General features: G+C 46.1%; 1 protein-coding gene across 1 annotated transcript in view; it reads right to left on the reverse strand.

Moving 5' to 3' along the window:
* Positions 1-5,464: 5,464 nt before the first annotated feature.
* Positions 5,465-26,674, reverse strand: part of SEC14L1 (SEC14 like lipid binding 1) — a 40,478-nt gene continuing 19,268 nt past the window's right edge. Inside the window, exons 3-16 of the mRNA XM_039562261.1 lie at positions 21,673-21,822; positions 21,452-21,583; positions 19,301-19,429; positions 18,813-19,047; positions 18,016-18,125; positions 17,090-17,279; positions 13,951-14,039; positions 13,083-13,153; positions 11,385-11,556; positions 10,929-11,063; positions 9,206-9,340; positions 8,483-8,734; positions 7,313-7,491; positions 5,465-6,807 (exon numbers count right to left, since the gene is read on the reverse strand). Of these exons, the coding sequence (XP_039418195.1) occupies positions 6,702-6,807; positions 7,313-7,491; positions 8,483-8,734; positions 9,206-9,340; positions 10,929-11,063; positions 11,385-11,556; positions 13,083-13,153; positions 13,951-14,039; positions 17,090-17,279; positions 18,016-18,125; positions 18,813-19,047; positions 19,301-19,429; positions 21,452-21,583; positions 21,673-21,822 (2,085 nt within the window). The 3' untranslated portion in view covers positions 5,465-6,701. The remainder of the gene's footprint in view (positions 6,808-7,312; positions 7,492-8,482; positions 8,735-9,205; positions 9,341-10,928; positions 11,064-11,384; positions 11,557-13,082; positions 13,154-13,950; positions 14,040-17,089; positions 17,280-18,015; positions 18,126-18,812; positions 19,048-19,300; positions 19,430-21,451; positions 21,584-21,672; positions 21,823-26,674) is intronic.

Below are 26,674 nucleotides of genomic sequence, written 5' to 3' on the forward strand. Positions count from 1 at the left end.
GGTGTGGTGAGCCCGGCAAGGCTCTGGTGGCACAAACCGTGGTGGGAGAAGTCTCTGGGAGCTGTTACGGAACATCCGTCAGTGCCGGGCGAGGGACGCCAGGGAAACCCGCTGGAGCAAGCACAGCCCAGTGAGGGCTCTGCAGGAATGTGGCCAGAGCAGCCGGAGCTGTGTGGCCTCTCCAGGCTGCAGGGAATGGCAGAAACTTCGAGGAGGGCTGCACTGACCTGTCCATCACTCCCCAGGGCTGGAAAAGCCCCTGGCCAGGACCTGGCAGTGCCAGTGCCAGCCATGGGGACAGGAGCAGGTCCTGCCCTCCCCGCTCTGCCACACACGTTTTGGACCTGAGAGTCCTCCAGCCCCTCTGCTGCTGTTTTGGCACCTCCAAAAAGAGGCAGGATGTTATAATCATAAATGTTATTATAATAAATAACTATGCAAAGGCAAAAAGGCTTGACATAAGTTTTGTTCTGCCATGACTTCAAGGATCTTTTTTTGGGAGAATTTGTGGTTTTGGTTTCCATCTTTTTCTCTGGGCTGCTCCTCTTCCCATCTCCCTTTCCCTGGTGAAATCCTGCTCATAATTAAAATTCAGTGTTTGGATACAGCCCACTGCAGCTCGTGGGCCAATCCATACTGGAGCCAAGAATTAAGGAGGATATTTTTTCACTTCTACAGCGTTTCTCCTAGCACATCCTCAAGGGTTTCCTCCAGCCGTGATTAAGTTTCTCAGGACTCTTGGGAGATGGTGATGGTTTAGGAAGATTCTCAGCAGTGGGAGAGCAAACCCACAGGCAGGATGGAGCCTGGAGGTGAGTGGAGCATCCTCTCGGATGTGCAGGGCACAGGGACAGGGTCTGGGTGGGCCGAGGGTGTCCCAGCCCAGCCACCCCGTGGGTCTGGAGTGGCGGCTGCTCCATGCACAATGTGCTGTCCTTGCTGGGGGGTCACACAGGGGTCCCCTGCCCTCTTTGTGGCTCCCAGTGGGGACCAGTGCTCTGGTGCAGCAGAACCCGGGGGGACCAGGGCAGCCCCAGCTCCACGCCGAGCCCCTGGCACAAGGAACAGTGTCCCTGCCTTGTAGCAGGGACAATGTCGTCGTCGTCGTCCCCCCACCCCAGCAGAGGGGACAGTGTCCCTCCCTTGGAAGCAGGGACAGTGTCCACCCGGCAGCGGGGACAGTGGGGACAGTGGCCCCCCTGACATCAGGGACTGTGTCCCCCTGGCAGCAGGGACAGCGGGGACAGTGGGGACAGTGGTCCCCTGGCAGCAGAGACAGCAGGGACAGTGTCCCCCCTGGCAGCAGGGACAGCGGGGACAGTGGCCCCCCTGACATCAGGGACAGTGTCCCCCTGGCAGCAGGGACAGTGGGGACAGTGGGGACAGTGGTCCCCTGGCAGCAGAGACAGCAGGGACAGTGTCCCCCCTGGCAGCAGGGACAGCGGGGACAGTGGCCCCCTGGCAGCAGGGACAGTGGGGACAGTGGCCCCCCTGACATCAGGGACAGTGTCCCCCTGGCAGCAGGGACAGCAGGGACAGTGGTCCCCCGGCAGCGGCGGGTGCCCGGGGCCGTGCGCGGGCTGCTGGCACCATCTAGTGGGGTTTGTGCGGGGCCCGGCCGTGCTGCGGCCACCCGTGTCCCTGCCCTGTCCCCGGGGCACCAGCACGGCCCCGGGTTCCCCTCGGGGGTCTCCCCCAGCCCTGTGCCCTCAGTGCCACACGCCGGGCTTGGCTGGGTGGGTTTGTGGCCGATATCCCCCCTGGGTGCCCCATGGTGCCAGGCGGTGGATTTGGGGGCACAGGGGCTGCCTGCAGAGCTGGGATCCCCCTGGACTGGCTCGGTATTGCCCTGGCCTCACCCTGTTCACCCCAAGGCTTGGAACCCTCATGGGGGTCCGAGGGGTCAGCAGGGGACACTGGGCTGTGGGGTGACACCTGGGTGAGCCACTGACCCCACACCCTGGGCTGGGCTGTGGATCTTCCCCAGCACAGCCCGGACTGGGGGGGTCACACAGGGTCCCCCCTGCACTTGCTCTTCAACACCCAGGTGGATGTTCCCTGCACAAAATGCCATTAGGAGAAGTGGGGGGGGGCACAAACCAGGGGCTGGGGGCACTGCTGGGGGCTGGGGCTGCCCTGCACCTTTTTTGTTGCTGGGTAGTGGCAGAATGAAGGGGTGTGTGATGTTAACTCCTTCTTCCTTTTTCTCTTTCCCTTTTTCTTCCCCTCCTCCTTCCTCTCCTTCATTTCCCCTTCTCTTTGCAAACAGTTCAAAGCACAGTCCCCGGGTGAGGGGCAGTGCTGGGGTCACCATCCCAAGCCCCACCTGAGGGATGTTTGGATCCAGGACTCCCCTCGGGCTGCCCATCCTGGGGAGAACTGCCCCACTAAGGTCACCCCATGACACAAGGGAAGGCTCCACCAGCAGAAAAAAGCCTGAGAGAAAAGCCTGAGATTTATCTATTTGTGTGTTTGTTAGGCCAGGAGGAGCTGGGGGAAGGCCCAGCTCTGCCCCTCTTAGCCCCTATTTCCCCTCCTGTGCACAGGGGAAAGGGCCCGAATCCAGGCTCCCTTCCCTGCTCCCCTTGGCTTGTGGCTGCCACAGGACCACAGGGAACCAAGGCTGACGGCACAAAGTGGGATGACTTCAGCAGTGGTCATAGGAAAGGGAATAAAGGAAAAACAAGGTGCAAAATCCCAACCTTCTATTTCTCAGCATCCAAACTCTTACCACCAGCATGAGTTAGCGAAATAAAAGAAATACTTTCCTACCCTTCCAAGAAAACCCAGGAGATGGCAATTTTTTTTTTAAGAGCCTGGATAATAGAGCTGGCTGCTGATGACTTTGGAAAGCCAGCCAAAACCTAACGCTTCCGCCCGAGGATTTGTCTCTCCCGGCAGCATTAAGCAGCCCCCGCCCTGGGAAGCAGCTTCCTGGGATGCTGCGCCGGCCTCGCACCCTCCCCGCAGCTGTGGGAGGGCAGTGGGGATGCAGGATGGGGCCGGCACGGCCAGCACGGAGGGGAGGGGCTCTGTGTGACCCTGCACTGCCTGGGTGCCCCCAGCATGACAGAATTCTTCCTTCCATCACCGCTTTAACTCGCCTGCCTACACCAAGCACGGAATCAGCCCACCCTGCGAAGGGATGGAAGAGCAAACGGCCCTGGCTGCCCCTGCAGGGACTGGGTGCTGCTGTTTGGGCAGAGCCAGCTCCTGCTCCAGCAGGGGAGACTCGGGAATGGCAGTTCAGGATCCTTCCCTTGGGCTGACTGAGAGTTTACAGGCTCGCTGGCAAGCCAAGGTTGCAAATAGAGACCTGAAGAACAGGGAGCCCTCAGCTTTGTGGGGAGGAGGGGATGCAGGTGGGAAAAAAACCAGGTGAAATTTCTTCCAGGAATTTTATTTCATCTCATAAAAATCCACATTAAAAAAACCCAACAAACGAACCCAAACCACAGGGTTCAACCAGACTGACACCTCTCCCAGAGGAGCTGTTTGAAGCAGCCCTGGCCTGCACTGAAATCACCTGCCCAGCTCAAGCAGGGGCTGAGGCTCAGGTTTATTTAATTGCCACTTCAGAGAGGGGCACTGGCCACAAAGGCAGCTCCCCCACGTCTCCAGGCACAGCCCAGCTGACCAGCAAAGCCACCTCCTTGTACAACACCTTGTCTAGGGCTGCTGCACTCAGAAAGGTCCTGAGCAGCAGAAAGCTGGTCCATTATTATGTGCTGGCATAGAAATATTGACCACATGTTAAAGCTTGAAGTAGGTCAGGCAGCCATCTGGTCTTGCTGACAGACCTCCACGGCCACGGTTAAAGATTCTCATTTATAAAAGCTTCACAGCTTGGATCAAATTTGAAAGACCAACCATAAACACGCTGCAGCCTCTGCTCCAGCTTCAGGAGTTAGAAAACCCACAGTTTGACGTTTATTGGCTCCTGTTTTAAAAATAGCTGAAGCTTAGTCTATTTCTACTAATTAAAGCCCGTCATTTCCCAAGTGTGATTGTCTCGGCCTCCTGCCCGAGGTGTCAGTGGTGGGGGCAGCCAGGGAGCCCCTCCCTCACCCAGCACTGAATCCAGCACATAAAATAACCTGGAAGCTTTGCAGCAGATGAATGAAATAAAGAGACTGCCCTCCACTTTTTTTTTTCCAAACAGTTCACATTTATTGATAACAATAAAAAAATCTTTTAAAGACTATCTGTATTTTATTACCAAGAATGAGGTATTATGTATACAAAACATTTACAGAATTTGATATGCAGTTCATGAGGAGGGACAGGGAAGTGAAGGACACTGGTAACAGGAAAGATGCCAACAGAAGTCATTGGCTGAGAGAAAGAAGAGCAGTATCACACAAAGAAAGACCAGGGTATGGGAAATTAATTAGTTCGACTGCAGTGATCAAGTCATATTGCCACAGCACTTTGCTTAGAGGAAGATTAACTATTGTTTTTCTGGAATTTTATCTCCCCAGCTGTTTGTGCTGTCATGTGCTTTGAGCTCTAAAAGATGTGTTAAGATCAACAGCAGGAAAAACCCAAAGTGCCACTTTTGAGCCAGCTCAAGTGAAAAACAAAAATATAAATCTTCAGACTTGAAAAGGGACTGCAACTCAAAAAGTTCTACAAAGCCAGACACCTGGACAGATGTGGAGTGTTGAATGGAGCAGATTCTTTACAGTTGTCAGCAAAATCGCCATCTGAGAGAGAGAGAGAGAGAGAGAGAGAGAGAAGGGGGTCCATCTTCAGCCCTTACAGCCTGGTGAATGGGAAGAAATGCCATGAGTGTCAGCAGGTGAACCTCACTGTGCTCCAGCTGCACTCCCTGCGCTGGGAATACTGGTTCCTGGTGTCAGCAACTGGGGTGGAGCAGCCCTGGAGCCACAGCCTGTGCACACACTGGGTGGGAGCTGTGTGACACCAAAGCAGAGACCTGTCTCACACAACAGCCCACTCTGGCAGCCTAAGTAACAGCTTAACCTTCAGCTTCTGAGTCCTAAAAAAGCTCCAGAACAGACCAGTTTGGTTCAGCTTAAGGAGGCTGGTCTCTGAGGCCCTCTGTTACCAAAATACCTGTCAGCTCTGCCACGTGCCACAGGCAGAACGGGGCTGCAGCAGAGCTGCTGTCAGGGGTCTGGCACCTGCCTCTCAGGAGCTCTGCAGCCATAAAAAAGCTTTGCACTGAGTTCAGAACCAGCTTCCCTCAGGCAGGGGATCCAGAATCTCAAGTGAGTTCTGCTTTCCAAGTGCAACACCTCCATAAGCTCCTCCACCACTGACCCAAGCCAGAGCCTACCCCACTTCCTAGCAGGGACTGCAGCCAGCACAAAAGCTCCTTGTGCCTGCATGGACAATTCAGCTCTGTGAGGGTAAGGAAAGACCAAGCAGGGTCTAACTGTGCAAATCCTGCTGCATTTCAGACCAAAATCTTCTCTGCTCCACTGCCAGGTGTGGTATTTGCCTGACAGTTCAGTCTTTAGAGCCTTTTGCTGTGCATAGAGAGAGGGCTTGAGAGGGAAGAACACCTGGACAGAGTTCAGCAGGAGTCCAACTTGGGCCTGGGAAACCGGGACAGAATCCCAAATGGCAGGTCACCTCTGGCAGTGGCAGTAGTGAAAAAGGTGGAGAAAATCCCTAGAGCATCTTCTCCTGAATCACTCAGAGGGAAGATCCCTGAGCTCCCTGCCCACAGGAAGGCTGATCAGAACTCAGGTGCTCTATTTCTGCCAGGTGCAGGGAAGAACAGGAGGCCCCAAGGAGGGAGAAGTGCTCAGGAAGGATGGAAGCCACACCTCCTTCAGACTGGTTTAAGCAGCAAGCTGCAACTCTGCATAAATTCCTGACAAGAAGAGAATCTCAGTAAAATCAATTTGCTTGGAATGCACTAAGGAAGCAGAGTGAAGCTCCAGCACAGAGCTGGGAACAAAAGCTCAGAGCAGCCCTGGATGAGCCCAGTGTGACACAGTGAGGGAGAGCCTGCTCTCTGCCTCTCTCTCTGCAGTGCTCCACGCACACATCTCAGGAAAGAACAAATTGCTTCAACCCAGCAAGATGCAGAGCTCAGATTCCCCAGAAATGTGCTCATACAAAAGTTATATTTAGTGTTACAGCCTGGCCACAGCTCTGTGGGCATGCTTTGAAAAAAATGGACTCACAAAGTCAAGTATCCAGCAACTGCTGTTCTTTGTCTCGGACATCATTAGTGGCAACAGGAGAACAGTTTACAGCACTGGAAGATCACAGGGGATTTCTCAGGATGGCAAGGAGTGTCCTGACAGGAGACTTGCAGTTGATCTCTAATGCACTACGGAGCATTTTTGGTAGGGTTTTTCTTTTTTGCTTTTTAACATCTACAGAGTTTAAAAAAAAAAAATTCATTCTTAACTGATGCACTGGTTGTTTTTCCTTTTCAGTAAGAGCCCTTGTGTTCAGAGTTAGGATTTGTGCAAGCACACTTGCAAAAATATTTATGGCTGAGTTAGGAAAAAGGGTTAAAGTTAAGAGACAAGCTGCTGGATCTAACAAAGACCAAAACCACTAAGTGTAAAATTCAAACAGCTACTTTACTATCTATAAAAGGCTTTTTGGGGTGGGGTTTTTTTGCACAATTGCCAGTTGAATATGCTGTATTGCAGTCAGCTGCCATGGGCGAGGGTCCAGCCATCACATCCATTTGCTTTTCAGCTGTTGTGGCACTACCTGGAAATCATGGAGCTGGAATGGGACTGGCTAGAGGAGGTGGTGGCAGCACTGAGCTGGGAGAATCCACTGTGGCTTGATTCAAGGCTGGTCATAGATCCCCTGCAGAAAAAAAAGCAAGCAAGCAGTTTTAAGCTTCAGAACACGTGAAGATTTTGATTTCTGCTCCTCATCTATATTTGTTTGCACACTGAATAAAAAGCAAGTAACAGCTTTGGTACAGATACTCAAAAGCTTTTCTGCCTCACCACATAAAATAATGAGGACACTGCATCCCTTTCAAAAAACCAGATGCTGTTCAAAGAGACAGAGATTTAATTTCAGTCAAGTTTATCCACTGGCAGAAAATGAAATTCAATAACTGGAATCTGAATTGCACCCCCTTCTATAGGACAACCTGCCAAGCCCAACAAGTTCTCAAAGCAGAGCCAAGTGACCAGTGATGATTACCACCAGGTAACTGATTAGCCCCTTTTATACATTAGTTGCCCTCAGTGCAACTTTTTAAGGCCCTCACAATTTACTTGTATTTAAATGAAGTTGACACTGACTTGATCATCCAAATAATCAGAAAGGTTTGACACTGGCTGACCTTGGCCAGACATACCTGAAATCTTCAGATCCTATCACTTCTGTATAGTACATCACTTTACATTTGTGAGAGGACACCTGTAGAGATGCCAGCACATCATCCACACGAGGCAGGTTGGTTGTAGCACAGGCAGGCATGCTGTGGAATTTCCACTGTAAAATGTAGAAGCCAGGCCACCTGGTCACGTGGGAGCCCTGCAAGCAGACACAACAAAAATCAAAAATTAACTTGGTTAATAGAGATTTGTAGGCTTGACATTTCTTTTCCAAGCTTAGAAAAAGTGCCTACATGCCCAGAATTTTTCCCCAATGCCAATATTTCAGCTCCTAAGGCAAATGGCAGTGCTGGGAGACTCTCCCCACACAACATCCTTATCAAAGCTGGGATGGAACACCAGCAGTTCCTCCAGCTTTTTGATAGTGTAGAGGGGTTAGGGTTTAATACACTGAAAGAACAAGTTCTGCTTTAAAACGATATCCATTTTTTTCATTTATTTTCCTTCACAGCTGTCCTTTTGAGACAGTGAAAAGAGCAGTCAAGGCTCCTGCCTCACAGTCAAGAGGTCACTGCCCGTATTTCCAGTTTAACACTTCCATCTTGGTGACTTAAGGAGCTGCTTTTTCAGAGGCTGACTCATTTCAAGTGAACAGGAACAGCAGTGGCAGCGTGTGACTGTAAACATGCTGCACGTTATACCAAACTTGGAATTAAAGGACAGGTTGTAAATGGCATAAAAAACCTTCAGGAGCTTTGGCCATCAGGAGCTCTTACACTGCCCATTAGAGGGACAAACGCACAGAAGCTCTGACTTGATTTCCAGCCCTCTCTCATTAATGAGGGCAGGCACTGTGATACTCCTCAAACAGACTGTTTGCTTCAGAAAATAACTGTCAGAATTACAGCACTAAGCATGTTTTGCTACTTTCTGGATGTGCACTTTGTTTCAGGTGGCTTCCCCAGGTTCCTTGCTGATCCATCTCAGTCACTACCGGACTGATGGCAACTTCCCCTCACAGCAGATCCCACGTAAATCCCATCCCTGCTCCCTGCAGCACCCAGCCTGAACAGCAGCTGAAATGCTGGCCAAAAGCAAGCAGCCAGCCCAGCACTGAGTCACCACTCAGTCGTCAGTGCTGTGAGTAAGAACAGGCAGCTTTGGCTCCATCTGCCTCTCTCCTCTCTCACCTGCACACTCTCCCCTTCTTTGCAGATCAGGGGAGACTCCACCATGCTGTAGTCACGCCCCAGCTGCCAGACTTTGTCTATCAACTGGACATTGTTCCCACCAGGGGATGTAATACTGTGAGCTCCCAGAGAGTCCTTTTTGGGAGGCTGTGGGGCTCTTTTGGAATGGAAGATGTTAAAAACAATGTCGCCCTTGCACACATCAAAATCCCATGTGATCACAGATGAGGCGTCCACGATCTGGATGAGAACCTGAGACAGGAAAGACACATTAGACAACAGCAATTTGCTCAGTAAAGGCAAATTCCTACAGGAAAAAAAGACAAAGAACAGAGCTTTTTTGTTGCTGGGCTTAGTTTCTACTATTAAAAAGGCTTTTTAATAGTCAAAAAAAGGCATTACGGATACAAATTCCCTCCTGATGGGGTGTCTCTTTTAACACAAGACTTTCAGAAGCTTTCCAACAGCTTCTGAGAATATTGCTTGCTTTGCTTAGAAGAACATAGCTTTGAACAGAATGAAAACCAGTGATATTCCCTAAATGGCAACAAAACAACAGGAGGACCAGTTACAAACTTCAACTACTAAAGCATCACCGTGCACCAGCTACAGAAGGTGGAAGCACAGCAACTAAATAAACAAGCAGTAGACCATTCCCAGGCCAAGAGACAAGGGTTCAGAGCAGAGGGCTGAGATGAAAGCAAAGGGCAGCTGGAGCTGTACCTCATGTGGAGCTCCTTTGAAGACACTTGCAGACTGGTAGATTGTTTCAGTCCAAAGCTTGATGTCTTCATTTTCCAACTCTTCTGCTGTCCGGTAGAGGGACTTGGGAACCAGCCCACCCTCTGGTACTTCACACTAAAACAAAAAAAAAACCATTAAAAATTATCTCCTGTGACCATCCCATCATGTTCACTGCCTGCCAGCTTCAGAAACAAACATTCAGCAATGCTCTGGAGAAGGGAACAGTCTGAAAGTAGTTTTATAGCTTGTACATGATACACATGCAGTTCTTTTTTACAGTGATCTGGGTGAGATGTTTGCAGAACTGGACACCAGGGAACAGATCTTGTACATTCACAACAGCCACCACTCCAGGAAGGGACTGTGGAAAGGCTGTAATTATCATTTACACCACCTTACACTGAAGAAAGATGGGAGACAGTTCAGAATCCTGAGGGAAGTGGCAATGGTTACTAAGTCTGAAAAATAGAGCTACAGAGACCTGAAAGAACTGGGGTAGCTGAACTTAACGAGGGGTAGTGGGAGATACAGTAAATTTCCAAGCAGGTGAAAGGACACTGAAGCCAGAAAAGTTAACAGTTTTGAAGTTACAGCTGTCTGATAACTCAGTACTGGAAGTGATTACACAACTTCCCTAAGCAAACTTCTGTTCTAAGAAGCCTGCAGCAATGAAGCTGACAACAGGTTCCACAGAAGTGTCTGGGGAAGTAAAAGTGTTTGGTAACTGAATTACAACAGAGAATTGAAAAGATCTCAGAGAAGTCATTTTTATTCAAATACACAGAAGTAAAGAAGAAGAGAGAGACTGCCACTGCCTGTAACTGGCAGGAAGTACTGTAGCAATTTGCTTCCTGGTAACATTCACTTTTGCTTACTTAAGCAGTGGATTTTGCCAGCTTTGAGTTTCAAATTAGAGGACACTGAAAGCTACTGCTGCAGCAAAAAGCTGCACTGGAGATAAACACGTGCTCTACTCCAACACATCTAACTGTACTTCATTATCATTTGAGGCTCTGTTGGAACAGACACAGATGAATTTTCAAGAATGGTACAGAAATTAATCTAGAGAGCGTACAGGGGCTGAAAACACAGCGAACCTGTGTTGTCAAAAACACTACAGGTGAAACAAACCTTACAGTATTGTCAGTGAGATGTTACAATGCCAGATCCAACTGACACCCAAGGTCCAGGCAGGAAACAGCTATGAACGCATGTGACAAGGGACTGAGAAATTACAGTATCCTGCAGTAAAAGCGTTTTTCTGGTTTGCTGGGGCTCACTGCACACCCTGTGTGAGGAGACTGGGCTGTTTGTTGAGCCCTCTTATGTGCCACATGTTCCCACGGGCTCCTTATGGGATTGGTTTTTAGGTGACACAGGCTCTTTGGATCAGCTGCTGGTGACAACTCTTGCTCAGAGCTCTGCAACCATGTTTGCCTGAACTTTCCAGGGAACAGACTGTGGCTTTTAGCTGTGCTTGGCTGTTCTGATAAGGTATTTGATACTCATCCTAGAGAAGCATTGTACTGCTTTTATTAAAGTGGATGTAGAAGAAAGCACTGAGCCTGGAATCCTACACCATAGCCCCCACCTCCAAACTACAGCAGGAATCACTCTGTGCTTACAGACTTCTTTGCTTAGAGGAGAGGAAAAATAAAAAAAACACTAATAAGTTGCTTTACACAATAGTTTATATTCATACCATGCACTCTCCACCGAGGAAATCAGGGATAATTTCTTTATCGATGTAATCCAGCAGTCCCCCAGGACCCTGGTAGTCATTTCCAGCATAAATAAGAAATTTTTTTCTAGTGTTGTCATCAATGAATGGACTAACCTACAACAAAAGAAAAACACAACAGATCAGCCCCTCACATTTTTCTCAAGTCAATTTACATTGTTTTCAAGTCAATTTTGAAAGAATCAGTTTTGATCACATTGAGTGTTACCATCCTGGTTATGCAAAGCTCACACCACAAAGAAGCCAAATTAACCAACTATGTAAGCAGGTTCTTAGGTGGTGGTTTTTAACCCACTCCAGGAATCCGACATAAAGGACATGTTTCCAAATGGCAGCATTTGCTGCACATACAGCCTGATCTCTGAAGTGCTTTCACAAACTGAGAGAACTGAGTAATACCTTGGATTACACACGTACCAGTGTCCAGAGAACTGGGAATACTCGAGGTGCTCTTAGGATAAGAAGACGACCCAAGGTCTCAGGGTAATTAGCTTCAACCACCTCGATGATTCTCAGCAAGGCCTTGACACCAGGTCTCCATAAATGCCTCATGTTCAAGCCTTCCAGGTCTACTAGACAGGTCCAAGAGCTGAATTTGAGAAAGAGAAGAAGAAAAATCTCAATAGCATCAAAATTCTCCTTGCTTCTGCAAGTGCCCAACATACTGAAATGTGGGGAGCCTCTGCACATTTTGGTTTCTTGTTTTACCTCCTTGCTTTGTGCTGCCCGTAGACACTGGAGTTTAAGGGGTGTGCAATGATCACACTGCACACCCTGCACATTCTCCCACAGACATTTCAGATTCCAGATAAAGGTTCAGTTCATATGAAGCCAAAAAAAGATCCTGTCAACAGTCAGCCCAAACATTAAAGCACTGCTTTTACTGCGAGATCAATTAAGTGGCCACGCTGCTGCTCTGAAGCAATTTAACATTCACAGTGCAGATTTTCTACTAACACAGTGCACAACGGTGCCAATACACGTCAAAGCTAATTCTGTTGTCAGATCTCAGGGAAGGAAGCTTTTTCTATAGGAAGAGATATGTTCTTAATACTAACTACTGAGCTGCAGCATGTGTTTCAGTTTCCTTCCAAGTTCAGGTCTCGCCCTGGGCAGGAATTCAAGATTTACAGCTGTGCTGCACCAGCCAGCAGCCATTACATTATGCACAAGGCTTCTATGAAACACCAAACCCTTCTTTGTTTCACTTTAAATGTTTAATATGCAGCCCTTTAGGATTACGGCTACAAATGAAGATCCAGCAGGCAACACCATTCCATTGTTACACACATGAGACCTCTCCTTGGATTTGACCTCCCTTGGAGAGCTAGGGCAGCAAGTTCTCTAACAGGGACAGGATAAGCAGACACATCCCTGGACATTACAGATTAGGGGAAGGAGGCAGAAACTGGAGAGAGTCCAAGAAACATGGCATCTTTTCAAGGCTGGTTCTGCCTTCGTTCCATGCCCTTAAATTCATTTGGCTACTTTCACAAGTGACCCCTCCAATGACTTAAAGATGGGCTAGCAAACCACTTTTGACTGAACTTCACATGAAGTCATGCCAGAACCTGGAAAATCAGATCCCAGGTTTCACAGGAGCCTCATGACCTCACCTTGAATCAAGAGCTGAGTAGCCACATATAATAAATGGAGAATGAAACCAGAACTGAGTGTAATGAGCCTTGGAGTGGACTATGGATGAACAAGTGACATGGAAGCCACACCTCAAACTCCTGGAAATGTTACTCATGATATTATCGTGGCCTGCTTTCTTGGCAGCTTGCACCAATGCCTGTAAAATCCCCTCCCAAACAGATCTGGGAGTTGGGCTGCACTGCTCTGCAGATATCCAGCAGTACAAGAGAGCTGAAGAGTACCAGCCCCAACAGAACCATTATGAACACCAGACAAAGGCTGCTGGGGCAGGTGTTGTGCATCCCTCAGGCTTCCCCAGCCACAGTCCCTCTAGCACTAATTGGGGAGGCTCTCAATTAACTGTACCTGCGCTTGCACCTGCATGTGAGACACAGCCTGTCCTCTGCTTGTTCCACTGCCTGACATTCCCCCCACACACCCCATGAAAGCAGCTAATTCCCACAGAGCAGATTTTACCTTATTGGCCTGCCAAATACTTTTGTATTCTCCTCACATCGCCTCAGCCCTTCTTCATTTATTGAAAGAACCTGCACAAGAAAGAGTGGGATTTAGAAAAGACAGCCTCAAGCTCAGTAGGTGGGATAAAGAAAATATGTTTATATCCAAAGATTAATTAAAACTACAAGATCAAACCAGCATAAACTTTTCCCTCCTCTAAAGAATGAACTAGAAATCACTACAATTATCCCTAATTACTCAGAAATTAAAACCCCTTTTGAAATCACAGAAAGTAACCTTGAAACAGAACCAGGGCAAGCAAACAAAATTAGTGTCTGCTTGGAAACGCCACTAGGAGAGAAAAGTAAAATCCAGCCCCTGCTTTTAATAGTCACTATGGCTGCTCCTGTCATTACTAGGAGTCAAAAAAAGTTAGTGCAAACCTGGAAGTCTGCCAGCTTTCTGCTTGGAAGCTGAGCAGATCCACAGCCAACAGTCTGAGTGATGCCTTTAAAGAAGGCAGAACTACAGGCAAGCACTTTTTCTTTAAAAATAAATGATTCTTATCCTTGGAGTACAGGCTTGACAAAAACCTGAGTGTGGCATTTTCTCTTCTGTACAAGAACAGAGACTGGAGATTGAAGCCCTCCACAAGTGCAGAAGAATCTGTGCAAATGCCAATCAATAACCACGGGAGCTGCCAGGAACTCCACCTTTCCACCATCAGCCTGCAGTGGGAAAGAAAGCACCAGGAACGGCTACCAGGGGCTTTCAGACGTATTCCAACCAAAAACTGACGGCCAGAGAGCACATGCGAATAGCCAGCGATGGATGCTGTGGCAGAGGGAATTCCTAAACTAAAATATCCAGTGTTGGGAACACTCACGTAGCGCAGCAAGGCCTCCTCCCCCAGCGCTCGCACCAAGCCCTTGGTGTCCATCTGGCCCAGCCTCAGCACGTACAGCGGGCGCCCGTCTGCAGAGACACAAACCAACAGCACCCTCACCCAACACAGCAAGAGACATTTGAGAGAGCTACTTCTGAAGAATTCTGATGGAAACAAACCAGAACAGTTAAACCTCCCCTGCAAGAGGAAGAGTCAGGAGCAGATGGCAACATAAACGTGACTGTGCAGCTACACCAACAGATTACCTGTAAGCGAGCTGCAAAATGGAGATAACCTGATTCAAAAATAGCTCCCTGACCTTCATGGAAAGTTCAAAGGACTTTGAGTACATCAGTACACTCCAGACCTTGGTATACACAATTAATGACACAGACTATTCTTAGCTTCCAGGACAGCTCAGGTACACCAATGAACTGAAGCTTTTCCTGTAACTGCAGAGCTGCGAGGAAGGCTGTAAGGCTTTTATCACATGGGATGCAATATTGCTCTGGAGAGTTTACAGCAACCTTTCCTGAAAAATAGCCATCCTGACATGTGGGAATTAATGAAACCAAGTGTTAACCCAGAGCCTGCCCTCTGCGGAGCCTGCTGGAGCCACACTCCAGCTCTGTCACTGTGCAGAACTGGCACACAGCCCCGCTCATGCAGGGTAAGCCTGGTGAGAACAGACTCTGCTCCAGAGATCAGCTTCAGCTGGACCCTCTGCATTAAAGCCCTGCCTTTCCACAGTCTGCCTGCACACTGGGGCAGCCTGACACTGGCAGGATACTCAGGCATTAAGCTGTATTACTGTGTTGGCCGAAATTGAGAATCAGAGCTTGCATCTCTGGCCCTTACTTGTCCAAAACAGCTCCCAGCCTCCTCCTAAAGCTGTGATGCACTTGTTAAGCTTTGCTTCATCTATTCTAATACACAGGCTAAATAATCACCAGCTTATTAAAGTGAATATGTTAGCATACAATATAAAAAGAAGAAAAAAAGGAAGCTTTCTACATAAAAATCTCCCTCAAGTCCTGTGGTCTGTGCAGCTTCACTCCCCTCCAACAGCTGCAAAGGAGGTTATCAAATTATCATTAAGTCCTTTAAGATACAAGGGGAGAAACCGCAAAAAATACACTATTAAAAAAACCAACAACCAACCAAAACTACAGAGTCAAGGCAAGTTATTTATTTGGCAAAGACACTGCCCCCATGAAAGTTCACAGTGTTTTATGTTTTATCAGGTGGACTAAAAGAAAATGTTATTTTAACATCGGCACACACTTATCTTGGAATGTACTGTTTAGCTTTTGAAACACTAAACAAAAACTGCTATTAAGCTTCATAGCAGGTCTCCCTCCCTCCCAGACACAGATGCCTCCAAACCCAAACTAACAGCTCAGTAACCCTGGTCCACCCAAATGACACATGAAGGAGAGTCTCAGCCGACAGTGCTATCACTGTACAATTTATATTCCATTAGAGCTTTGTGATTTTAAAAAGACATTAGACTGAAGCATTCCTGTCAAAATAAAAGACACGCAGATGTACAGAAAACTGTGCTAATTGCAAGCCAAAATAATAACTTCTATTCTTTAGCACTGATAGCTCATTCTAGACAACATGCTTCGTTATCACTGCTGCCTTTGCTGTAGCACTAAAAGCCACACAGCATTCACCCAGCTTAAGTTTGGCACATTTAGCATCTGTAGGAGGAAAGGAGCAATACTAGAAAAGATGGTTTAAAAAAAGCACCTACCACTGTAAAATTTTAAATTATAGAGAACTGATAAATTATAGTTCTGAAATCGTGTTTCCATTATTGACAAAGCCATGCTGTACTTGTGGGCATGCTGCAAGAGAGATCAAAGGAACTGCAGGGGAAGGGAGGGGGCACGAAGTTCACCACAAGACTGAAGAACTCCTCAGCAGAACATTAAACAAGCTTTTGATGCATTCTGCACCTTTCTGCTCGCTGGCAGGACCAAGTTGTGTGCTATTGACAGAGGAAGTCTTTGCAAAGGACAGACAAGGAACGGGCTGAAAGGGAGAACTTATTAACAGGTCTTTTTCCCTACAATCCTTACAGGCACACTCTCATTTTCCATTTTCTCAGTTTGAGGTCTGTCAAACCCAGAGCAGCAGGGAAGAGCCATTCAAGCTCTGGGATTAAACTTCTGCTGCATCCTCCCTGTCTCCTGGTCACTACTGCTGACAGCATCCTGCCCTGTTTCATATGCTGCTTGAAAAGGGAAGAGCTGAGCAGAAACAATGGTGCCTGGTGGGAAAAGACTCAATCAGAGCACAGATCACTCACAGTAAGAGATCATTTCCTTATCTAAAGAGCCCAGCTTGCCTCAAACCACAAATTCCAAGGTGTTTCATTTCTATGTATGTATTAGCAACAAGATCAGCGCACGATAAAGCAGAGGGACAGGGGAGTGTGTCAGGCTGTGGCTCACAGTACAAAGGGAATTCAGTCAAAGCTGCTTCTCTTCTTAAACAAACCTGCTCTATTTGATGTTTTTTCAACATTCCACTTCTTATCATTAAGCTGATTGTAATGCCAAATAAATATTAATTTATGCCATCAGCAGACTTATACAACATCAGAAATAAATTGATTACAAAGATATACTTATTTACAAACATCTTTTAATCACTGAAAGAGCACACTCAGCATTTGCCTAACACCCTTTTAAGCATCTCAGAGCACTACAGAAGTGCAATTAATCAATTTTTTTAAGCTCCTGGCAAAGCAGACTTAAGTATGTCAGTATTAGTCAGAAAGACTCTGATCCAAGGGTCTGCCTCCTGGATCAGCAGCTAAGGGCTGGCAAAGGCACTGAACAGGCTGCCCAGAGAAACTGAGGATGCCCCTGGAAGTGTTCAAGGCCGTGCTGGATGGGCCTCTGAGCAACCTGGTCTAGTGGAAGGTGTCCCTGCCCATGGCAGGGAGATGAAACAAGATTACTTTAAATTCCCTTCAACCCAAAATATTCTATGAATTTAAGTGTCTTTAGTACTTAACAACTGAGAAGTTCTAACCAGCCACCTCTAGCTAACAGAGGGACAACAATCACCTTTGATTCAAAATGTAAAATGGCTGTTCAATACATATTTTGTACTGAAACCATACCTTTGTCATGGTGATGCCAGCCTCCTGCATAGTAATCCTGGAGCACCTGGGGAGGATTCCAGGTGTCCAGAATATAATCCACCTGGTGCTGCTTACGCCACGTGAGTGACTGGCAAAGGATCTCTCTTGCTTTGTCGATGTTGAAGTCCCGGGCACGCAGGAATCTTAAAATGTGCTCATCTTTTGGGATCTATTAAAAAAACCACACCAAATTTTGTACTCAAGGTTTGAAACAAGAACAGAAACCCAAACAAAAGAAGCTGAAAAATGTGCTGCCCTGCACCAATGCAAGAGGATGGTGGGTAACACTGGGAGTTACTCAAGGAAATCAGCCTTTGTTTGAAACAAAATCATGAGCCCTGTCAGGCACTGCAGCTACCTTCATAAGGGATATAAAAATTTCATGAACTCTAATGTAATCATTTCCACCTGCATGACCATACCAAGTCAGTCCAATTTAAATAAATCAGGACAGAACACAGACTGTATTTTATTGTTAAGGTAGAGGAAGCTGAGACACACATGCAAATCACAAGGCACTGGAAAAACCCCAGCTTTGCTATCAGTGACTTAACTGGCTCCACTGCTACCACTGTTTCAGTATTTAAGACTATGATGTTTGGCCAAAACAAACAAATGTGAAAATAAGGTCATTGTAGAAACCAGGAAGACCTATAAAACTGATGTTATTGCCCTGTGGCAGTTTAACTGACAGTCTGAGAGGCTTTCATGCTAATTATTGAAGCACCTCAGCTGCAAAGTCAGCTGGACAGTCACAACGAACTCCTCCTATTGCCACTGCTTAAATTTAGGTTTTGATCACAGAGGGCCACTTAGCAGAAAGAGTAAGCTCCAGGGGGTGTGGCAGGAGGTTTCCTCAGGCCCACCTTGTGTGTCACACACTCTGGACACCCCCAGGAACTCACTTTGCCTTTGTGCGTCTCCTGGAGCCACTGCCGCAGGCGGATGAGGCAGCTCTCCTGCATCGGGGTCAGGTCCCCCAGGTACCTCTTGATGTAGTCTGCATCCAGCTTATCTAAAAAGAGATTACAGGTGATCAGAGTGGTCCTGAACTGACCTAGGCCAAGCACCAAGTGATCTGATTTGCTGCTGTCTCAAAGTGGCTGCTGTCTTTGGCGCAGTCAGAACTGAATAAAGCTCCTTTGAATCAATGAAAAGGTGAGCAAGGCAACAAACACAGTCATCTTCATGAAGAAGATAAAATTACCCTTCTGCAACTAAGGAAGGAGCAAAAGCAGACACTTGTGAAAGCATTTTGCCAGTATACTCAGATTCATCAGTCCACAGCACCATCGGGCTTACTGCTTCTAAAAATATTTAGGGAAGCTTTGATCTCCCAGTGCAAGAATTTTCCCCAATTCCCACAAGACTGTATCTAGGGGAGCTTCAGCTGTTTTCTCCCCATTATTTCTATAGTTATACCCATCCCTGAATTTCAGGGCAAGCAGCAGACTGTTCATCTGCAACCCAATGAACAGCGAAGAGTTTTTCTGCTCATACCTGCCCTCCACTCATGAGCTCAGCCCAGAACAGCTCCCTGAGCTCTGCCATGTGTCACTGCTTGGTGAGCCCACACTTCAACACTGCATGTCCCCAACCATGGAGCCAGTGTGGAGCTCCTCAGCTGCCCTGGAGAAGCTGCCCACTGCTGAGTGCCTCTCTAGTAGAAAGCATCCCAGTAGAACACATCAGACCCTCATACCATCGGGCGTTCCTGCGGTGGGCTCCGAGGGGCTGCTGGAGCTGTTGAGGATCTCCTTGTTGTTCAAGCCCTCCTTTGTGGCAGACTCTGGGATATTAATGGCAGGTGACACTGGTCTCCTTGGGTGGGATGTGCTGCTCTCTGATTTACATGCAACAGGAGGAGTCCAGCGAGGGACAGAAGTTATTCCTTCTTCCTCCAGCTGCTTCAGGTAGTATTCTATTATTTCTTTTCCCTTCAAAAAAGAAAATTTACTTCAGCTACTGAAAAACCCACCCATTTAGACCCAGAAAGGATTGGGGTGAAAACCCAATTAAGTGATCAGACCTCTAAAGATTCCACTTGAAACAGCCCTACACAGACACACTGCCCCAGGCTTTTAGCAAAGCAGCCCAGCTCCCTGAGCAGAGCAGCCTGTTACTTAGCAGCAGCCTCAGTGTCTTTTGGTAACTTGGAGCCAGGCACATCCTTCCCAACTGCAGGCTCACCTTTTTAATATTGCTGGTGTATTGCTTCATGGCAATCTTTTCCACTGTGCTTTCAAAACCGAAAAAAGATTTGATATCCAGACTTGCTGACTGTTCAAAACAGGTCCAATCTTCATTGTCAGGGTGAACCTGCAAGTCAAAAGATCACACAGCTCAGTTATCCATTTAGGTTCCCCCCCCCCCCCCCCCCGAAATATTTGAAATGTTTCTTATTTTAGAGGTTCACACAGTCAAAAGTTTAAGTGGAATCTGCAGTGTCTTGCTTCACTTGCAAAACACGGTTGGGAAGAGGCAACACCAAAAGACAAAAAGCTGAAAAGTCCTTCCATGGTCCCACAGCTTTTTTTTTGTCTTAACAAGAAAGGGAAGGGTGGAGAAACACAAGTGCACGAGCCACGAGCCAGAGGACTGCACGTTTATACACTGTCTCAGTCTAGATAAGGGCTGGGACTGCAGGGTGTCTGTGGAACAGGGTAAAAGCCTCCACAAGGAACTCTCTGCTGTGGCTGATAGCCCAGGGCCAGCTCAGCCAGGCTGAGCCCTGCAGCAAGGACAGGGGCAGCATCCCCAGGCACTGCAGTCCAGACATGTTTCCAACAGACAGACTGCCAACAGACTGACCCATGAGGTACTTTAGCCTTTTGTAGAATGAAAACTGTTTTAGTCTGTTCTCCTATGATAATGCCACAGACAGAAGTGCACACTCCTCACTCAGCTGACACCTTCCCTCTTAGCTTATCTCTTGGTTTACTGACATGATCCTGAAACAGACTTTTAGTTGGACTCCATCTTAAAGGGCTTTTCCAACCTAAACAATTCATGATTGATGCTGATACTGTTACAAAAAGCTGTTTCTTAAACTCTCTTGGATAAAATAGATTTGTTCAAGCAATTTCTAGGCCAGGCTCTGAATTTGTCATTATAAAAACATCACGAAAGGCTGGATTTCTGAGCATGCAACTGGCCTGATGCCTTAGGGTTCCCCTCCCCCTCAAAACATGCTAAATTTGGCTAAGAACAGGATCAACACTTTATAAGTAGACAGCTACAGAAAAAAACCCTTTTCCCTTCATTTTCTGTTTCTGTATTAGGGAATGGGAGGTACAAGAATAGCTTGTACAGCCTAAGTACAAATCATAACATCACTTAAGAATATTCCTGTATTTTCATAAATTCAATTATAAGTTACCTTTAATAAAAATGAACTTTTAGAAACAACTTCTTCTTCCATTAAAAACCTGGTTTTGTATTTACCTAACTTCTTGATTGAGTAGAGCAAACGGGCAAAGAGAAGTGCTGTGTTTTGTATGTATTTACCACATGCACTTTTCTGTACAGCATTTCCCCTGTTTAAGCAGAGCTTTCACATAAAAACTGCAGGTAAGTGGAAGAGTATTTTTAAGTATGCCCTGGAAGTTAGGGCAGAAATAATTACAAAAAGACTAGATAACAGTGTCAAGTGCGTTTGGCATGCAGTGATCTTTTAACCACAGGTTAAACACGACAGAAAATGTTACGACCTGCACATAAAAAGAGTGCTACAATACAGATAAATCAGTTACATTTGTTAGCTCGGATCTGACCTTTAACATCAATTTGAAGTTCTACTGCTACAGTACATGCTGTAAGAGCCCATGAGGATGGGCTGAGCCATTCAGAAATAAACCACGACCAGAGCAGAGCAGCAGGCCTGCCACCAGACTCCTCTGCATCAACATTTGCACTGAAGACCAAGAACAATGAAAAAAAGATAGGTTAAAACGTAGCTGACTCAGTGAACTTCTGTCTGAGCTGAGCAGAAGGCAAATCAGCTGAACTTTCCTCTGGCAGTTCTGTCAGGGTATCATCAGCCTCACCAAGTCCCACACTGCTGCTATAGAGCACAGATTTGCCTAAACAGAGCTGTCAAACACAGCAAATTATGTTGTGTTCTGCTCTCTGAGAAGATGCTCAAGCAAGAGGGTGCCACACATGTCTCCGTTCCTGAGGCAAGCGTGTTACATTTAACAGTAACAATTATCACTCAGGGCAGTGCACTGGTTATTTTTTCTTGCAAGGCAAAAGCCAGGAACAACCCCAGTTCTGAGTCCTGAGATCTAAACACTGCCTCAGCTCCATCTGCAGCCCCAGCAAGGGCCTGTTGTTACTCACTGTGTAGGAGCAGTGCTCGTTAATGATGACTCTGTTAGAGAAGGTTTCATTGTAGGCTTCTATATGCAGAGTCCTTTCTCGCCTGTTCAGAGAGTTCTTCTGGACAAAGTACACGTAGTCCACTCCTGCAATCTGGGGAAGATGCACAGGCTCTGTTAAGGTACAGTACTCAGGTGAAGGGACATCCAGAAGTACAAAGCAGGCACTTCCAAGCTCATCACCTTTTTCAGCAGCCGCGGTGCATCGATGTCCAGCTTGCAGCGCCGCTCGATCACGTGGATGGCCTCGTCCTCACTCTTGTACTCGTTTACAGTGTCACTGGCTACGAACATGGGGATCAGAGGGCACGTAGGAAACCTTCTTTCATAGGCCTGTAACGATGGAAAGAGAACAAACAATCATCACCGTTGATTCCTGAGGCTGTGCAGAGCTCCTTCGTCAGCATCACCATTTGGAGGCTCCTTCAGAGCTTCCATGGAACGGGCTGAACCTTCCTGAATCCACATTACAGTTGAAAGAGTCACAGAGCATTCCAAACAATCTGTTTATTAATATAAATAATATTAATTCCTTTCCAGTAAGGCAATTTTTAAACCACACAAAATAACCCATTCCTCCCCTCCCTCTGAAAAGGAAGTTATTCATTCTGTACCATGACAACCCCCTTGATAACAGGAACAGGAAAATCAGACACTCTACTTCTAAAATACCACAAGACAAAACAATTATGCCTTGGATTTAAAAAACCCACTTACTAATTACCGGTGTTTCACCAAGCTATCTAGAGGGATTTCATACAGCTCCCCAAGGTCTAATAAAAACATTTCTAAAGCTATTTCTTAAGCTAATAGAGCTCTCAAGCTCCCTGGGCACAGAGTCCTCCTAATGATTTCACTGCAGTTTAACAGTTCACAGTTCTGTCCAACAACAGTCAGTCTAAGACAATGAGCTCATTTCACGCTTCTGAAAATGTAAAACTTCTTGCAATAATGCAGAGCTAGCAACAGCTTTGATTTGGGTTAAAGAACACAGTCATGTAAATAACTTCACCTCTTAAATACTTGACACACAGAGAAGATGGTATTAAATCAGACATTGACAGGATAGTCAAGGATTTGGGATCAGTAAAACAAGAAAGACGAAAATGGGTGTTTATCCCCATTAGTAAACTTGTTGGATTTTAATTTTAAAACCACTCTGGTTGAAGAATACAAGACAGCTCTTATTTTTTTTTCCTCATGGGGTAGCAGTAACTAACAACTAACTAAGCAACTAACTCTTTAGCCTGCTTTCCATATTGTGAATTCCTTCATTTTTGCTGTTATGAGAACCTCACTGGTTTTGGTGAAGAGGTCGGATTTTGCAAGGTGTCTCAATGCAGAAGAAAGCTTAGATAAAGTAAATCTGAGAGAACATCATGAAACAACTCTTTAAAAGAGGTAAAATATCTACTCTGTCCTTTTAGATGGTTTCAACTGCTCTGAAAACAGCTGGGCTGCAGCACCAAGAGGGAGAGGGTGTGGAACAAAACAAGCAGCAGCTGCACAAAGTATGCAATGGTGGGGCTGGAACAGAAAAGGTCTCTGAATTCTCCCTCTAGAACAATTAAAATACTTCAGTTTATTACCAGCATTCAAACCTAGTTTGAAGGCAGTGTTACTATGGTGACAGTGGTGTAAGGCACTAAAACAGTGTCAGCTTTTTTCCCCTTGTGCATATTTTTAAACCATTTTTGCAGCATGACTGTCCCAAGTTCATAAAGCTCCTCTGTAAAGCAGCAGAAGCGCAGCCAGGGAAGGGGTTACACACACTCCCTTCTTCAGACTTCATTTGTGCACAGCTGGTCGGGTTTGATTGAAGAACAGCAATAATTTCTGGGCTCAGAGATGTGTGCACAATAGCAGTGACAGAGCATTAGTATTTTAACACAATAGTCAGCAGTGAGGGAGAAAACCTTTCACAGCTCCAAGACAAAGGGAGGATGGGTCCTATTAACACGGTATAAGAAGTTTCTTTTGTCCTGTTGGTACAGCAAAGAAGTTTCTCATTTTTTTTTATGAGGCTCTTGTTCTGGACAGAAGGCTGTACATTTGAGTTGCTCATGAGTATCTCAGTCCTTTCCCTGAAAAAGTTTCAGCATTCTTTCTAAATTAATCTCTATTTTAACTGCACTGACTGTAGTTAAACGCTGTTAAACATTCCTAGAAGAAGCAGAATTTAAAGGTATTTCTGGTTTTCAGATTGCTTCATTTGACACTTTTATCTATGGAGCTAATGTTATAATTATTTTACAGACAGGAGAGCAGGGACAGTAATTATCTAACATTTTTCTCACTTTTTTCAAAGTCCTTTTTACAATTGGATGACAAGTTTTCCCCATCTGAACAACCCCCTTTATGCCAAAGCCTTTGCAAATCTCCTTCATTGCACATACTGATGCTTTTCTCATCTTACTCCTCCAAACACTTCATGCTTGCCCTGTGAACCCTGCTCCTGGGTGTTTGCTGAACTGTGAACAAAAAAATGCCCAAGAAGAATGGGTTGTTTCAAATGGCAAGACTGAATTGAATGTGTTCAATTTGGAAGAAAACAAAATAATTATCTGCCAGAAGCTGGCAAGCTGAATGCTTACAGCAAAGTACTTGAGGGCTTCCAAGAGATTAAGAGCGACTCAGGATTCTTTCTCCCTCAAGAACATACACACAGAAAACTGTTCACAGTCAATTTTATTGGGCTCTTAAATTAGGCTGGTTTTATTTCTTTATGTCCCACTGCCAGCATGTCCTTGTAATGCACCATTTCTCAGCACAGCCCTGTTTGAATAAAAGGTGATTAGAGCAAAGCATGGCCACATCAAAATACTCAATCTGATTCAAGCATGGCTGTGCCTTCCACAAGGGACAAACTGCTGCCTTTCACAGTGCAGAGTAGGCAGGAAAAAGCTGCTGAAGGCTACAGGACACTGACAGATCTTCCACCACGAACCAACGCAGCACAGGAAGAAAACCTGTAATTTGTGGTACAACACAGCAAGAGCCACGTGAGTCAGAGCAGCACATGCATGGTCAAGACTGGAGCAATTAAAGGAGCATGAGAAGATTAAAGAAAGATCAAACACCGCCTTTATTTTCCAGTAACATTGAAGAGATTTTGCTGCGTTATTGAAGTGTTTTGAACCAGAAATTTTGTCTCAAATCCAGCTTTGCAGACAGGAAATAACTGAACTGCATTATGCAGTATTCCTCCAGCAGGCTGACAAAACGGAGTTCATTATAAAATGCTGCCCCTACCTTGTTTGACAGCATCGTGGTTAAACCTGGACAGATAGGTCTCTCTTTACAAATAAAATCAGATACTCCACACCTTTGTCTTAAGTGTTCCAATTTCACTGTACAGATACAATCAAAGACAATTAGTTCCTCAAAAGAGAAGCAGCTGCAGAAAATCCTGAAGGGCTCCACGCAGGAGTGAAATGCTGCTGCTATAGCACTAAATGCACCCATGAACGGTGTTGCAAGGACATGACACTGACACTGTTTTCCCCACCACATTTAACACACAGGGTGTGTGGAGACTGACATGGAGCACAAGTCAAAAGCACAGATGTGCTCATCCTCAAAACTCTGCAGCTGCTGCTGGGCTTGACATGAAGTCACACCACCTCCTTGGCTGAGACACCTGTGTATGGATCTTTCAAAAAATGATTTTGATCCTGCAATTCTGCAGTTCCTCAATAACGTACTTTTACATTTCCCACCAGCCTCTGGAACGTTTGTGTACTCTGATACATTAGAAGCTGCATTGTGCATCAAGAAAAACACAGTCTGGTGAAGCAGCTTGAACTGCAAATTTAACTTTCTTAATGCATGTTAACAGCAAGAGCACTGACAAGCATAATTTCAACCAAAATAGCACTGTAATAAAGCTTCTTTTCCAACTGCTTCCCTTAGCAACTCATGCTCAGAGTAGAGTCAAAATAACAGGATTTATTCCACTTTTATCCTTGCTAGTATTTCAGCTGAGTGTGAAGACATGAAAGCAATTCAGAAGTCAGACTATTTTAAACCCATTGCAGTCGTTTTTCATAGCCAAGGGAATTGTACTTGCTGCCGCTGCCCTTAGATTTTGGAATTCTAATATCAGGAATAATGAGTTCTTTTCAAAATACCATCTTTAAAACAGCACTTAGGTATGACCCCAACCCAGTTTTTAAAGACTTCTGGCTTTTTCCTTCTCAAACCATGCCTAGGGCTAATAAAATACCTTGATAATAAGCATGTGCTCAGTCGTCAGTGGGGACAGCCAGTCATTTATGCAAAGAAATTACTCAGCTTCTCTGGCCAGATTAATATATTCCCAGTCTCCTGCTTCAAGGATAGGGATTATTTAGTATTTCCATTATATGACTCAAAACTAACTTCTATATTTAAAAGAGGAAAAAAAATATTCCAAGCAATTTTATGCTGTGCTGTTCTAGTAGGTGAATCCTCCAAACAGGAATTCTAACCTGGTGACATAAGGAGGAATTTCAATTACCACTTGGAAAATTAAGCATATTGAGTGCTTTAACAGCTTAACAGCATGAATCAAGCCGTTAAGATGTTTTATTTATTTCTTTCTGATGTTTTCTGTCTGAAATTGCTGGCAGAGCAGCATTCCAAGAGCAGCACCACATTCTCCAAGGGCACCTCAAGAGAACCCACGAACAGATTCATCCTGGCAGTCCAATCTCATCTGCAGCACTCGGTGCTAACTTTAATTTCTGCCTGCAGCACCTGATCATGTGTGGGTCCCAATGTGCAAGTGCATACCAACGTTCACTGTGCTCGCCTATCCACTCCCACCGTGGGGGATTTCTGAATTATTCATAAACACAAGAAACAAGAAGGGTCACTCAAGCAGGATGCTGCCCTGGCTCAACAGGCTGCATTCCAGCAGCCTGATCATTCCTGCAGAGCACTGCATCCCTTCCTTCTCTTGCACTGCAGATCAATAGGAAAAGCAGCGACTCATGGGAGGGCAACCAAGAGGTTTCAAATTCTTGGCAGCTGAACTTGGAAAGAAACGATTCTGGATGAACTCTCACAGAGCAGCAAATAACTTTCCATGCCCTGCATTCTGCTGTTCAGAGCTCTCTACCACTCCCTTTGCAATTCATACATATGTATAAAAATCATGACACTTGTTCAAAGCAGTATAAAAATCGTGAGACTTGAACAAAGC

The sequence above is a fragment of the Corvus cornix genome, chromosome 18 (assembly GCF_000738735.6).
Source record: "Corvus cornix cornix isolate S_Up_H32 chromosome 18, ASM73873v5, whole genome shotgun sequence".
NCBI lineage: Eukaryota > Metazoa > Chordata > Aves > Passeriformes > Corvidae > Corvus > Corvus cornix.